Source organism: Misgurnus anguillicaudatus, chromosome 22 (genome assembly GCF_027580225.2).
Source record: "Misgurnus anguillicaudatus chromosome 22, ASM2758022v2, whole genome shotgun sequence".
In the NCBI taxonomy this organism is placed as follows: domain Eukaryota; kingdom Metazoa; phylum Chordata; class Actinopteri; order Cypriniformes; family Cobitidae; genus Misgurnus; species Misgurnus anguillicaudatus.
The window spans coordinates 27,417,352-27,433,195 of record NC_073358.2 but is presented as its reverse complement, the minus strand read 5'-3'; the positions used below and the strand labels follow the sequence as shown (position 1 = coordinate 27,433,195).

At 37.9% G+C, this 15,844-nt stretch overlaps 2 protein-coding genes across 3 annotated transcripts; one reads left to right on the top strand and one right to left on the bottom strand.

Annotated features, from left to right (window-relative positions):
- Window positions 1-2,738: 2,738 nt before the first annotated feature.
- Window positions 2,739-8,366, bottom strand: mpzl2b (myelin protein zero-like 2b). The gene is made up of 4 exons (XM_055199790.2): window positions 8,144-8,366; window positions 5,492-5,661; window positions 5,176-5,386; window positions 2,739-4,279 (listed from the first exon to the last, which is right to left on the bottom strand). Exons 1-4 carry the CDS (start codon window positions 8,238-8,240, stop codon window positions 4,116-4,118), a joined length of 642 nt encoding a protein of 213 aa, XP_055055765.1. The 5' UTR covers window positions 8,241-8,366; the 3' UTR covers window positions 2,739-4,115.
- A 635-nt stretch (window positions 8,367-9,001) lies between these two features.
- pafah1b2 (platelet-activating factor acetylhydrolase 1b, catalytic subunit 2) lies at window positions 9,002-15,598 on the top strand. 2 transcript variants are annotated; one of them, XM_055199792.2, is made up of 6 exons: window positions 9,002-9,397; window positions 9,826-9,915; window positions 10,045-10,134; window positions 10,225-10,341; window positions 13,993-14,115; window positions 14,257-15,598. In XM_055199792.2, the coding sequence occupies exons 2-6, from the start codon at window positions 9,838-9,840 to the stop codon at window positions 14,533-14,535; spliced, it is 687 nt and encodes a 228-aa protein (XP_055055767.1). In that variant the 5' UTR covers window positions 9,002-9,397; window positions 9,826-9,837; the 3' UTR covers window positions 14,536-15,598. The 2 variants fall into 2 exon arrangements, with proteins under 2 accessions (XP_055055767.1, XP_055055766.1); XM_055199791.2 differs by having other exon boundaries at window positions 9,004-9,397; window positions 9,837-9,915.
- Window positions 15,599-15,844: the final 246 nt, after the last annotated feature.

Sequence of the window (15,844 nt, the reverse complement as noted above, 5' to 3'; positions counted from 1 at the left end):
ATATATATATATATATATATATATATATATATATATATATATATATATATTATACACACACATACACATATACACACACACATATTTTAAAATGTATGCAATATTTAACTGGTAGCCAGTGTAAAGATGCCAGAATTGGACTTATGTGGTCATACTTCTTAGATCGAGTAAGCACTCTTGCAGAAGCGTTTTGAACTAGCTGAAGCTTGATTACCATACTAATACTGTGTTTGACCCCCTTTCGCCTTCAGAACTGCCTTAATTCTATGTGGCATTGATTTAACAAGGTGCTGAAAGCATTCTTTAGAAATGTTGGCCCATATTGAGGATAGCATGTTATAAATGTTACAAAATAGTTACAAAATAGTTTGAGTGGTTTTTTTTTCTATTAGGACAACAGGAAATAAACAATTCGGCATGGTTCCTTACCAATATAATTTTACCAATATACATTTTCAGATTGGGTAAATTAAAAAAAAGAATGCTACTACAATTTCAAAAAGTTAATTGGGCAAAAAACATGGTTTCTTATTTTCAATTGGCTCAACCTCTTATTTCCCATTGAGCTAATGTTTAAAGATTGTTGCCACAATTGATAAAATTTAATTCACAGAAAATCTATTGGCCCAAGTGAAAAATGTCAATGTTACCAGTCACTAGAAATGTTTAAGTTAGGGAGGCAAATTGTTTTTTACAGTGTACATGATGGCCATAAAGGGATGGACATGGTCAGAAACAATGATCAGGTAGGCTGTGGCATTTAAAAGATGCCCAATTGGCACTAAGGGGCCTAAAGTGTGCCAAGAAAACATCCCCCACACCATTACACCACCACCACCACCACCACCTGGTAACAAGGCATGATGGATCCATGTTCTCATTCTGTTTACGCATTCAGACTCTACCATCTGAATGTCTCAACAGAAATCAAGACTAATCAGACCAGGCAACATTTTTACAGTCTTCAACTGTCCAATTTTGGTGAGCTTGTGCAAATTGGAGCCTCTTTTTCCTATTTGTCGTGGAGATGTGTGGTACCCGGTGGGGTCTTCTGCTGTTGTAGCCCATCCGCCTCAAGGTTGTGCGTGTTGTGGCTTCACAAATGCTTTGCTGCATACCTCGGTTGTAATGAGTGGTTATTTCAGTCAAAGTTGCTCTTCTATCAGCTTAAATCAGTCGGCCCATTCTCCTCTGACCTCTAGCATCAACAAGGCATTTTCGCCCACAGGACTGCCGTATACTGGATGTTTTTCCCTTTTCACACCATTCTTTGTAAACCCTAGAAATGGTTGTGCGTGAAAATCCCAGTAACTGAGCAGATTGTGAAATACTCAGACCGGCCCGTCTGGCACCAACAACCATGCCACGCTCAAAATTGCTTAAATCACCTTTCTTTCCCATTCTGACATTCAGTTTGGAGTTCAGGAGATTGTTTTGACCAGAGCCACAGCCCTAAATGCATTGAAGCAACTGCCATGTGATTGGTTGATTAGATAATTGCATTAATAAGGAATTGAACAGGTGTTGCTAATAATCCTTTAGGTGAGTGTATATTTCCATTAAATAACACTTTACAATCAGGTTCCATTTGTTAACAATTAATTAATGCATTAGCTAACATAAACTATCAATAAACGATCATTTTACAGCATTTTATTTTCAGCATTTACTAATACATTAAAATTAGTAACATTTAAATAACATTAAAGCAACACCAAAGAGTTTTTTTTTACCTTAAAATAACGTTTCCAAAAAAGTTTCAGTGGTTCATCCACACAAAACAGGGTGAACGGCACTTTCACATTCGCTTTGTAGCCCTCTATCGGCCAAAACCGCAGTAAAGAAGTTTCCAACCATCGGGTAGTGGTCCTGTAGTTCGAGTGAAAACTACAAAAACTTGCTTTACGGCAGACCTACAATCCAATCAGAGCCAGCTATGCCTCAGTATTTATGACAGTGGTAATGAACAATTACGCTTCTAACCTGTAGGGGGAGCAAAGAGCCAGAGTTCTTTAGTGTTGCTTTAATAACATTTAAAATCAAACATTGAAACTGTTAACATTAGTTAACTACTTATACTTATGCCGTATTAATAAAATTTTGCAATATTGGGCATTCCTGAATTTAAAAGTCATCTACCCACACAATTTGGAGTAAGTTGTTCATTGTTATTTCATGTCAGTTAATACATTTAATCTTCGAGAATTTTACATTGCAAATAGTGTTTTAATGAATGCTACTATCTCATAGTTTTATGCCTTTCCCAGACAACCAAAATCTGATTTAATTTCTGATGGTTAATTTTATGTGAACAATGGGGAATAAGGCAGTTTGGGATATAACATTGTTGCATTGCTCTTGTGTTCTGTGAGTATCAGCTGAGCAGGTTAAACTGTTCTTAAATGGAATGTTTTTGGTAAGTGGTTAAACAGCTAACATCTCTCCACAGAATCCGTTATGTTTTTGGTGTTACGCAAAGAAGTTTCCTCGCAGCTGCAGGTATACAGCCATTAACAATGGCAGAGAAGTGGGAGTATATGGGAGACAAAATAAGGTCCAGATTTCAAGGTTACATAACATAATTTGTTTTCCTGTTGAAATTTCCTGTTTGCCCCTTCTTGCCATTGTGTTCTCAGTGGCTGATTTCAGAGGCCTTCAAGTACGGAGAGATTCAAGTATTTTCATACAGAGGACAGACTATCAAAACATTGTAAAGCTCATAATTAGACACTTTAAAATGTGTTTAGATTTTTATTAATTCAGCATGATTCACAAGTACACCATTCTACAATTAAAAGAAAGTTGGACTCTGTATGCATTCTATAATTGTTTTTAGCCAATCAGCTTACATGAGTTTCACAAAATCACAAATTAAGTCTCTAAGCAGGTCACTGGTTTTTGACAAAATCAGCATGATCTTATAATTGTTCTACTCATTTAGAAGCATTTCTAGTTGCAGTGAAAGTTTATGTTTATCATCTTGATTAGAGTACTTAGACAGTTCAAATCTAATGCACTAATGCATGTACATAAACATAGCATGTAAAAGTCTATAAAAAAGTAGGGCCGCACAATATTGGGAAAAAATTTGATATATAATAACTTGCAAAAAGATGAGATAAACAATATGCAATATTATAAAACAGAAAATACAGGAAATATGTACACAAAATAAAAATATGTCTTCAGGCATCAGTCAGTAAGTGTGACCTCTCTTGGCACGAAACACATCTTGAGTTTATTTTTTAGGAGACTGAAGTCCTGAAGTCATTCGATTAGATCCTGCAGTTGCCTGCTATTGCTCAAGTGGAAGGGGAGTTTATCCTAAATACATGACACTTTAGCGTATACCTTTATACTGTTTTTAATACTACATACTCATTTCCTGTATTTTCTGGTTGTATTTTAATAAAGAGACTGAGAAATAATATGATCACTATACAAATGCAAAAACAACAAATCTAATTGTGGCATGGTGGCCTAAGACTTTTGCACAGTACTGTATATAACCTTCAGAAGAATTCAAATGATTTAGTTATTGCAAGCTATTTTGATGTGCATATTGTCATATGCATGTTTCTGATATTTCAATAATTTCGATATATATTGGGCAGCCCTGTTTACCAGTATGGAGAATTCAGACAAATTAACTGTTTTTCAAAGCATGTGTCAATTTCTCTGAATTTCAAAGTGTAGAAATAATTAAATATGCAAAAAAAAAATACTCTTAGCTATGCACATGAACAGTCCACTGGCATGGATCAGGCAGAACACTAATGGTTTACATGGAACACATCGCAGCATTTGATATTGTTTAAAAAATACACAAATCTTTAATTTGATATTTACATTGTTCATAATGATTATGTATTCAGCATATAAAACCCCTACTTTAATTCAGTTGAAAAATTATACAGGCTTACGCACCTCTGTAAATGTAAAAGAAGGACACTGTAAAACAGTCATTTAAAAAATAATAGAACTTGCCTATTGTATAAAAGCATTCATAAATTGATATCAAAAAATATTGTGAATTTCTTACAAACTAATTGCATGTTGTCCAGACACACAGCTCTGATAGCACACAATCATTAAAAGCAGTCAGGCATCTTCTCTTACAACACTCCATCTTTTGATCTTTGTTCATCCATCTCAAGCGACATGTCCTTCTTGTTTCTTATGTATAACCGCACAAAGACATAGATGATAAGGATGAGGAGAATAAGGCCGATGGATCCACCCACAGCTATAGCCAGAATTGCTATCTCAGAGATTGTGACTATAAGAAGAAAAACAAAAAAAGAGTACAATTTTTGTGTGTGCAACATACGCTGGCCACAGGCATAAATGCCTTGGTGAACCCTTGCTTCTTTAAAACATCAGCTAAAGGACATGAGTATCTAATCAGCTGAGCTAAAGAAAGACCATTGAACCCATCTCATACAACCTTTACTTCAATGTGAGACAATTCTGAAAACACAAATGTCTATAATCAGAGAAAGGAAATATAAATGAATGATCCAGCACTGCAGCGCAACGAAGAATGTCACATGGCTTGTTTTATTGTGAAACACAACAGAATAAATCATGTATTTGTCACTCGGTAGTACCCTTTGGCAAGAGCTCAACATTTCAAGCTCTAACAGTAAAGCGTACCATATTCATCATGTAAATTCTGACATACAATAACTTTAATGGACTAGTTTACCCAAAAATTAACAGGCTGTCATGATTTACTCAACCTCATGTTGTTTAAACCCATTTTGTTTTCTTTCTGCCAAAATTATTTTTTGCAAAAGCCAAAGATGTATTTCAGAATGTCCAGACTGCTCTCTTACATAATTGAATCTGTCATGCTCCAATGTTAATTTTTTTGTGTTAATCTGGATTTAACAGCCCGTTACAAAGTAGACATGTTGTAATGTATCCTCTGTTGAGTTCCACGGGGTGACCGAGTTTTTACTATTGTTCTAAACTAAAGGGATAGTTCACCCAAAAATGAAAATGTGCTGTTTAGTTACTCACCCAGAGGCCATGCGATATATATTTGGGGTTTCTGCAAAATATCTTCTTTATTGTTCTACTGAGGAAAAAATGTCAGGAACATATCGGATGGCCTAAAGGTGATCCCATATCCCTTTAACTAAGCATGCATGTCACAGCATCCGGGCTCACCTTTACTGACAACTTTCAGAATGATCTCGCCTGCAAAGCCCTGGATGTCGGGTGGATTTCGGACCTGACAGCTGAAGGTTCCGTTAAATGTGAACTGCACATTCTGCAATGTAATAGAGGCGTCCCTCTTTATTACATTACCAGACCATACAGCATGATCCTTAAACAGGCCACTGGTTGGGGGAAATGATTTTTGCTGGTAATGAAAAAACTGCGAAAAACAAATCAAAAGATAAGGTTAGAACAGACCTAATATTTTACCCAATAATAAATAAATTCCTTCACTCAGTAACATTAACTCACCGCACCGACTCACCGATTCTTCTACTGTCTGTCCAAGTGGCTTGAAGCTCCAGGATACTGAAATTCTGTCTTCAGACAGAGGATAGGTAGATTTAAATGTACATTTCAGCAGTACATTTGTTCCGTTGACTGCCTCCAACTCTGAGGATGTAAACACCTCCATTCCCTCCACCTGATGAATACCTGGTAACCATGGATTTCACATTACTAAGATAAATACGGCAGACACATGCAGTTAATTTCAGTAGCAGATTGTCTGTGTGTGAGTGAAGTCTACGAGATGTTGTGCTGACTGCTTTAAATTCTCAGTGTCTAAACCTGGCTGGCACTAAATTGTAATCCTTCTGTGGGCTTCAACTAAACAGAAAAAACTTAAAGGGGACATATTATGAGATTTTTTTAACATGTAAACTAAATCTTTGGTGTCCCCAGAGTGCGTAATTGAAGTTCTAGCTCAAAATACCACACAGATAATTAATTACAGCATGTTAAAATTGCCACTTTGTAGGCCTGAGCGAAAGTGTGCCGTTTTAGGGTGTGTCATTTAATACAAATGAGGGGATGAAGTGCAAACACTGATCACAATAATGGTTGTTTGTTGCAATTGAAACTCAATGTGCTGTTAATTATTTTCTCTCTCTCTCTCTTTCTCTCTGCACTAAATGGCAGTGCTGTGGTTGGATAGTGCAGATAAAGGGGGTGGTATTATCCTATTCTGAAATCACAATAGGAGCCAAATTACAATGACCTATTTTTTCACATGCTTGCAGAGAATGGTTTACCAAAACTTTGTTACTGGGTTGATCCTTTTCACATTTTCTAAATTGATAGAAGCACCGGGGACCCAATTATAGCACTTAAACATGGAAAAAAGTCAGATTTTCATAATATGTCCCCTTTAACTAAAGTGCTCTCAAACATCATGAAACCTAGTTCTGAAGCTCGCTAGTTTTTATATTTTAAGAACTAGACATTGTCTATTTATGGGTATAGGATTAGACAGACAAAAAGTCTGTACTTCTTGTTACCTGTAAAGTTTTGTATTTTATTCCTGTTCCTACTGGTCATGCGTGTTGGTCTTGTAAAGACTTGTCAAATGTTAAAGGCTTCAACATTGTGGTTCAGTAGACACTGTGTTCCATTTCCTTTGTCACGCAAGTTTGAAATGATAGGCTAATATACTAACTATTGAACTAGAGAAGCTACAAACTAGAAACCACTTGTTAAAAAATAAATCAGGTCTCTCTCTCTCTCTCTCTCTCTCTCTCTCTCTCTCTCTCTCTCTCTCTCTCACTCACACACACACACACACACACACACACACACACACACACACACACACACACACACAGACTTTTATACTGCACAAACTTTATTTTACATAACATTTACATTTTTACACTTTCTAATAAAATGTGTTCAATCAATTTGAATTGTGGGAACCAGCCGGCAGTCCACACAATGTAGACTTTTACTTTCATTTGGACCCCATAATTTATAAAAACCTGTACATATGCGCACACACTTTATGCCCTGACTCCAAAAAACACGCCTATACTTACAATGAACCCTTCCCTATGTTAAACAGCAGATGCACTTTACATAAAAAATATATTCAAAAATAATCATAATTTAACTAATATATATATATATATATATATATATATATATATACTTGTAACAGGTACAATGTCATAATTGGTTTCTTGATGTTGATTTTCAATGCCTTATCAGATAAATACATCATGTTTTTATTAGCTTTATAATCTTTAAAAGTTAATCTCAGTTTCTACTGTATATTCTGTATTGTTTCTGAATGTAACATTTTTATAATCATAATAAATTCCAACTTATTCACAACACTGAATATTTAGGCACCACATTACTCCGTCTAAAACCAGGGGTCTCCAAAATGGTGCCCGCGTGCACCAAGTAGCCTGCACAGAGTCTGTGAGGTGCCAGCCAAAGCACATTCTTTTAATAGTCTCAATTGTAATATTTATTTATTACATATCTTTATATTAGCTTGAACAAGTATCAAAAAGTAAAATAAAATAAAATCAACAAGTAAAACAAAAAAGTTTGAGTAGACTATATAAAAAGTAGCCCTCCAGATTGTTTTATCCATTGTGGTAGCCCTCGCTCACAAAAAGGTTGGAGACCCCTGGTCTAAACCCTTTTGGCAAATAATGTTAGCAAATTATCTAACTATATTGAAACACATTTAAATATCCAGAGTAGGATTTTGTGTATCACATTATATATTGTATTTATTGCTCTATTTATTCCAGTTGTTTCTATCCAGATTATTCCACTTATTTTTAATCTGTTTTACTGCACCTGCTATCCGGTTCAAGCTGCTGTAATGCCTGCTTTAGTCCCCTGGGGATCAATCTAAGCTCTCATAATCTTATTTTATCATTAATTATCTACGGCAGGACAGTGCAAATCGGGTATGCATCAAATATAAAAAGGTAAAAGAGTTTTTGTGAAAGACCTGTTCACTTGAAACTGTTCCTGAACAATTTGACGACCAAAGTCACACTGGGAAAACATTCATACTTCTCTAAATTAAATGTCATCATGGAGAACACACATAACACAATCACTATATTATATTTTGCCGAAACTATAAAGGTGGATCCAGGAAGTTGCAAAAACTCACCAGGCGAGAGAAGCGCGCATAGCGCAGAAAGCAGGTAAATCCATACGCGACTCATAAGAAAAAAACTAGAGGAGCTATCAGTGCTAATGCAAATCATATTAAATCTGTATCTAGCCGTTAACTGTATTTAAGTTTAATATTTAAGTAATCGGACTTCGGAATTCGTGAGCACAGCGGCCATGCTGAAGAACCCAATACAATTTGCACAGAAGGAGGAGTCAACAAAAACCTGTATGGCAGTACCTGTGCATGAGGCTTACATAAATACATCGAATTCATGCTTTTTCCTGTGTATCCAGTGCGTGTCGGTGCATGTTTATTGTTGATAATATGACAACCTCGAAACGAAAGAAAACATGCACAGAACATAAAAAAAATCTTGGAATCTGCACATTTGTTTGTTTTCCTTTTATTGTTTAGACAAATAATGTGAGAGAGCAATTTCTTGAATGAAACTAAAAAACGATGCCACTTTTTGTTTTCCTCTACACTAATCAAATGTACAAAGGCAAGACTAAAGACATGCATTGTTTGACTCTGCTACCATCCTGTGGTGAATGAAAGAGTTGCAGTCTTCATGTCAAATAAGATTAGTGAAACAATCCATCATTTTAAGGCACTAAAACATTTTACTTTCATCTCAAAGTTAATTATTATATTTAAATGCATATGTTTTAAGTTTCCAATAACAGAAACGCAATCGTGAAAACCCCTACAATAGTAAATACTTTTCCTAGCCACTACAAATGCTAATTTTTGCTGGGTTATTAATGATAATAATAATTATAATAATGTTTTTTCCAAGTATCTTACACTCATGAGGCGGGACAGAGCTGAATGGGAAGTAAGGGATGAGATGATGGCTGTAGGCGGAAGTGAGGCTTCCAGAAAGTGCGAGGGCGGTTGCGCAGGGAAGTGGGGAGGTGGATGATTGGATGCTGTCGCTTTTACATAACCTAACATTTGGCTGTGATTTCTTTGAAATCGCTTTTGTTATATGCACGCATCATTAAAACATTCCGCATCGCTGTGTAGATCAAATACCGCGTGTTGCTTTAGACGGGGAGTTAAAATAGGAAAGAGGGTTTAACGGGAAGCGCGGCGGCCGAAACTCTCATCTGCATCATAACCGGACAGTGGGCTGCGGTGCTGCTGCTATCACGGTCTGTGTACAAGATTACAAGGGTGTCTAGCCCTACTGCAAACCAGCAGGTGACTGACCACTTGCAGACGGGATTTGCAAACACTAGCCAGGTTAGTGATGGCGAGGAGGCGTGCTGGAAACAAGCGATGGTGTGCATTATGGGAATGTGGTTTCCTTTTGTCTCGGCTCATTGTGTCTTCTTCGTTGATTTAACCACAAATATATGACCCCGTGCGCATGTCAGTAACAGTCTAGATGTACGTGACATCTATTAAACGTTAATTTGAACTGAACAACATCTGCTGTGTGTTTTGTTGTCTTCATCCGGGGTCCATTATCATCCTCAGGGATGAAAGCAAAACACAAGCGCTCTTTGTGCGGGACTGTAGCCGTGTCCGTATTTTGTATCACAGTACTTTTTGGGTTAACTGTAGTTGTAGTAATCAGTTTCTATTTTATTACCTTACATCAATTCATTTATGTGTATGTATGATACAGATGTATTGCAGATGTGTTATGTGTCACTGTCACAATGTAGTTGTGTTGCAGAATGAGTGTTGAAGAGAATTCTGCTGCTAAACCTGCGCCTGTGATAGACGTGCAGGGAGATGGACGCTGGATGTCACAGGTTTGTGTGTACAGTTAGCTCCATTATGAAAGGCAGTATAATTGTGTATTTGTTTTATGGTAAAACTTAAAGTTGTTTTACATTTGTCATAATTCTGGTAAGGTAATGGATTGTGTCCTATTGTTGCAGCATAACCGGTTTGTGCAGGAGTGTAAGGATGCAGAGCCTGATGTTCTGTTTATTGGGGACTCAATGGTTCAGCTTATGCAGCAGTATGAGGTGAATGTTTGGTAAATGCTGTAGGTTTCATTTTCGAAACGGTGTTAGTATTGCTGTTTTAACTGACTGAAAAATGTTGTTTTATCTCAGGTGTGGAGGGAATTGTTCTCACCTCTTCATGCTTTGAACTTTGGGATTGGTGGGGACACAACCAGTAATGTGCTGTGGAGACTTCAGAATGGAGAACTGGAAAACATCAGACCCAGGGTGAGAGACTGAAAAAGTTCATAAGGAAATCGGTTTTTCTTAATCTATTTTTAAACTAAACTTTTATATTCTAAGTAAATGAGATTAAGTAAAGGACACTTGAAATTAGTAGTTTATTTTGGATGTCATTACTAAGACAATTCAGATAAAGTGCTTTTGATTTCCAAGGAGTCATATTTTTAATCAATACAGCTCACTTTTAGTGAAAACGCACATGAATTTGTTCTTATACTTGTTCTCACGTTAGTGTATTTTGGTGTATTCTACATGAGCAGCCATGTGCACAAGGTTGGTAATTTGCATAAAACACGCCCAAACCAGCTCCATATAAGGGCTTTCTGCAGCGCAGCACTAGTACACAGAACATTTTAAAGTTCCATTTTGCTTTGCATTTTTTATTTGGGAGGTTTTGCTGTCGCTGAAGGAAGCCAGTGCTGTCCACCGACTCGAGAAACATTAAATAAGTATTGGATGCGTTAACAAATATGCCATTTACCACATTTTCCGGACTATAAGTCGTATCAGTCAAAAATGCCTTTTGAAGAAGAAAAACATATGTCACACTGGACTATACGTTGCGTTTATTTAGAAAATGATTTCACAAAATCCAAGCCTAAGAACAGACATTTAATCTGGAAATGCAAGTTATTCAACTAAACAGTGGCACACAGAACAGCAGGCTGAATAGGTGTTCGTACATGTTAACGTAACATTGACATTTATTCACAATAGCATATAGAATTAGGGATGCACCGAATCCAGATTTTTTAGGTTCGGCCGAATCCCGAATCCACCGTTTAAGATTCGGCCGAAACCGAATACCGAATCCTACTCGCATCCTTATTCCAACACAGTAAAACACATTAATGAAGTAAACAACGTCCACAGCAGTGTATTTTTCATTTTATTTAATTTTAACTGTACATTATGCCAGGATGACAAGTTGGAAAAACTATTTTGACAATTACCATAAGCCTATGCATAATGAAAGCGATGCGTTGCGACACGCTCGCTTTTCCAATAAGCAAGCAGCTCCGCGCTGAAAACTATATTTAACTTTGAGTGAGAAGCTCCGCTCGTTAATGTCAGTTTTCACACGGCCATCCAATTACAGTGGAGGAGGGGCGGGACATTACCACAGCAACCAACCGGCTCACAGCTGAAGCATCACAGCTACCAAGCGCTCGGCTGAAAAACAGCTGGCATTTGGCGTCCTCAAGGCGTTTTCAGCCGTGTTTAAAAGTTTTGGTGTGTCCAGCCCCAGGGCTCACCGAAAGAAAAAGCTCATCTCCACGTCAGCACCCGATGTGTGTAATCAACGGCCGCGTGACGTCGACCAGCGTAGCGCAAGCCTAGTGGTTCGGTTCGGTGGAAAAAAAATCTAGGATTCGGCAGAACCCGAACCCCGCCAAAAAGCCCAGTATTCGGCCGAATCCGAATCCTGGATTCGGTGCATCCCTATATAGAATATACCTTGGAGGCTGAATAGGCTAAATTAACACGATAAGCCAAATCAAGTTCACCAAGTTTCCGAAGTCATTCCACATCACTGAATCCATTGAATTACATAAATACAGTAGCAGCATATAGCGGACTCTTGCGGCTGTAGACGGTAATGTTTTTTCTTGGTTCATATTAATACATTTTGACATATAAGTCGCACATTACTATAAGTCGCAGGACCAGCCAAACTATTCAAAAAGTGTGACTTATAGTCCGGAAAATACAGTAATTAATATGACATCTGTATCTAAAATAAAACGGACAGGAGATCAAGTGACTGACGTTTGGACTTCTCATTACATTTACATTAGGTATTAAGCAGACACTTTCATATAGAGATTTAAAGAGTGAGGAAGAAACGCGTGAAGATTTGTCATTGTGTGCATCTTCTTTATATGTGTAGAAAATATAAGTAGGCTATAATAATGTATAATATAATGTATATAATAATAATATGCAGTGAGGAACATAAGTATTTGAACACCTTGCTATTTTGCAAGTTCTCCCACTTAGAAATCATGGAGGGGTCTGAAATTGTCATCGTAGGTGCATGTCCACTGTGAGAGACACAATCTAAAAAAAAAAAAAAATCCAGAAATCACAATGCACGATTCTTTAACTATTTTTTTGTGTGCTACAGCTGCAAATAAGCATTTGAACACCTGAGAAAATCAATGTTAATATTTGGTACAGTAGCCTTTGTGTTTGCAATTACAGAGGTCAAACGTTTCCTGTAGTTTTTTACCAGGTTTGCACACACTGCAGGAGGAATTTTGTCCCACTCCTCCACATAGATCTTCTCTAGATCAGTCAGGTTTCTGGCCTGTCGCTGAGAAACACAGAGTTTGAGCTCCCTCCAAAGATTCTCTATTGGGTTTAGGTCTGGAGACTGGCTAGGCCATTCCAGAACCTTGATATGCTTCTTACAGACCCACTCCTTGGTTATCCTGGCTGTGTTTCGGGTCATTGTCATGTTGGAAGACCCAGCCTCGACCCATCTTCAATGCTCTAACTGAGGGAAGGAGGTTGTTTCCCAAAATCTCACAAAACATGGCCCCGGTCATCCTCTCTGGGGGAAAACTCCCCCAAAGCATGATGCTACCACCCCCATGCTTCACAGTAAGGATGGTGTTCTTGGGATGGTACTCATCATTCTTCTTCCTCCAAACACGTTTAGTGGAATTATGACCAAAAAGTTCTATTTTGGTCTCATCTGTCCACATGATTTTCTCCCATGACTTCTCTAGATCATCCAAATGGTCATTGGCAAACTTAAGACGGGTCTGGACATGTGCTGGTTTAAGCAGGGGAACCTTCCGTGCCATGTGTGATGTCAAACCATGACGTCTTAGTGTATTACCAACAGTAACCTTGAAAATGGTGGTCCCAGCTCTTTTTAGGTCATTGACCAGCTCCTCCCGTGTAGTTCTGGGCTGATTTCTCACCTTTCTTAGGATCATTAAGACCCCACAAGGTGAGATCTTGCATGGAGCCCCAGTCCGAGGGAGATTGACAGTCATGTTTAGGTTCTAACATTTTCTAATGATTGCTCCCACAGTGGACCTTTTTTTCATCAAGCTGCTTGGCAATTTCCCTGTAGCCCTTTCCAGCCTTGTGAAGGTGTACAGTTTTGTCTCTAGTGTCTTTGGACAGCTCTTTGGTCTTGGGCATGTTAGTAATTGGATTCTTACTGATTGTATGGGGTGGACAGGTGTCTTTATGCAGCTAACGACCTCAAACAGGTGCATCTAATTTAGGATAAAAATGGAGTAGAGGTGGATGTTTTAAAGACAAACTAACAGGTCTTTGAGGGTCAGAATTCTAGCTGATAGACAGGTGTTCAAATACTTATTTGCAGCTGTATCATACAAACAAATAGTAAAAAAAATCATACATTGTGATTTCTGGATTTTTTTTGTTGTGTCTCTCACGGTGGACGTGCGCCAGCGATGGCGGTTTCGGACCCCTCCATGATTTGTAATTGGGAGGGCTTCCAAAGTGGCAGGGTGTTCGAGTACTTATTTTCTTCACTGTATTTAAACTTATTGCTTATTATTAGAATGAAATATTGTTATTACTCTTTTGATTAATACATAAATGCCTTTAAGTAAAATTACAGGCTGTAACTGCGTCCTCATTTTTCCTCAGGTGGTTGTTTTATGGGTAGGAACCAATAATCATGAGCACACAGCAGAACAAGTTGCAGAAGGAATATTGGCTATTGTCCAGCTACTTCTGTCTCGCCTCCCTAAGTCCAAAATTATTGTTTTGGTAAGTTAACAAAATTGCCCAGTGTGTGTATGTATTACACCTATAATGTGTAGAGGTCTTGTTCTAACTAATGTGTTGCATGTATTTATCAACAGTCAAAGATCTGCTTAAAGCTTATTGGTTCCAATTCCTGTCATTTAGGGTCTGTTACCAAGGGGGGAGTTTCCTAACCCCTTAAGAGAAAAAAATGCAGCAGTGAACAATTTACTTCGTGCAACCCTTCCTCAACTAGGCCCTGTTCAGCTCCTTGATGTGGGAGGTAGTTTTGTTCACTCCGATGGAACGGTTTCCTCTCGGGACATGTTCGACTTTCTACATCTGACCGCCGGTGCGTACAGGACCATAGCATCTACTCTCCATGACCTGCTTCTTCAGCTTTTGGAGGAAACGCCTCAGGAGAGGCGAGGCTCGCTGGTCTAAAAAGTGGGCACGGAATTGGTCAATCACTGTAGAGGTGGGGTTTACAATTGTTGGATATTCAGCATAAGATTAAAATACTTTTGAGTAGGATCAAGCACAGTGGAAAACAACAAAGATTGAATTACAGCAAAACAAATAGGGGGATGTAGGGCAGAGGTCAATTTTATATGACTCATAGTGAATGTCTATATCTAAAATGCAAAATACAACATAAATAGATAAGAAATGTATGTGTCTATAAGATAATGGCTTTTGTAGATGTGTTGCTGTGCGGAGGGACCAGAATCTTTAATGTCTCACTGTCACCGTCTGAACAACCTTCGGTAGTAGCACTTACTCTGCAGCTTCTCTGTGCCTTCATACACACACAGTCAGTCACCCTCACTGTGATGTTATGCTGACAATAACCTATTCATACAAGAAGAATCATGCCTTTGAAATCGATGCTTCCAGTTTTAGTTCAAGTATATGCTAACACAGAGACGTATAGTACCTTCTCCTCCACTTATTTATCTTCTTGCCTTTCTTCTTTGCAGCTTTTCAACCTAAATGAAAATATAAAATATAGAGCCAGACCAGAGAGATCTAATTGTGTGTGTGCGCGCGCGTGCGTGCGTGCGTGCGTGTGTGCGTGCGCGTGTGTGTGCGTGTGTGTGTGCGTGTATGCGAGTTTGACTGCAAATCTCATCTTAAGCATCTAATGCACACATGCAGTTTGAAGTTTTCAGTGTTAATATTTATCCCACTTGCTCTGCATCCATGTTATTGTATAGATGTCCATGCGCTCTTTAAAGTATTATGCGGAGAGTTGATGTGCGTATGTTTACACACATGATTCAATGGGCAAGCACTGATAAATTAAATTCTAAGTGAGTGACTTTGTATATATATATATAAATATAAATTGTTAGTATTAATGTACTCTGTGCAAGTGCTTATGTACAGTAGCTTTATGTTAATGTTTTTGTGTGTAAGAGAGCAACCATGTAAAAACATTTTTTTCAGATCCAAGTGCTCCACATGCTTCAGATCCAAGCATTCCAATAAAACATCAGGGATCCTACCTGTGTGTGGATTTTCTTTCACATGCTGTTAATATGGCATGCAATTAAAGAATACTAGAGTTTGATATTCTGTAAAATAAGCGACCTTTGGTGTAAATAACTATACTCTTGCTGTATTTGCACACTTAAATGCATTATTCATAATCATAAGAATGGCTGCAGTAACTGACTGTGTAAGGACTGAAGGTGTTAATGCAGAGCTCACATGAGTATTGTGAAGGCAAACAGAGTGCCTGACTAACTTT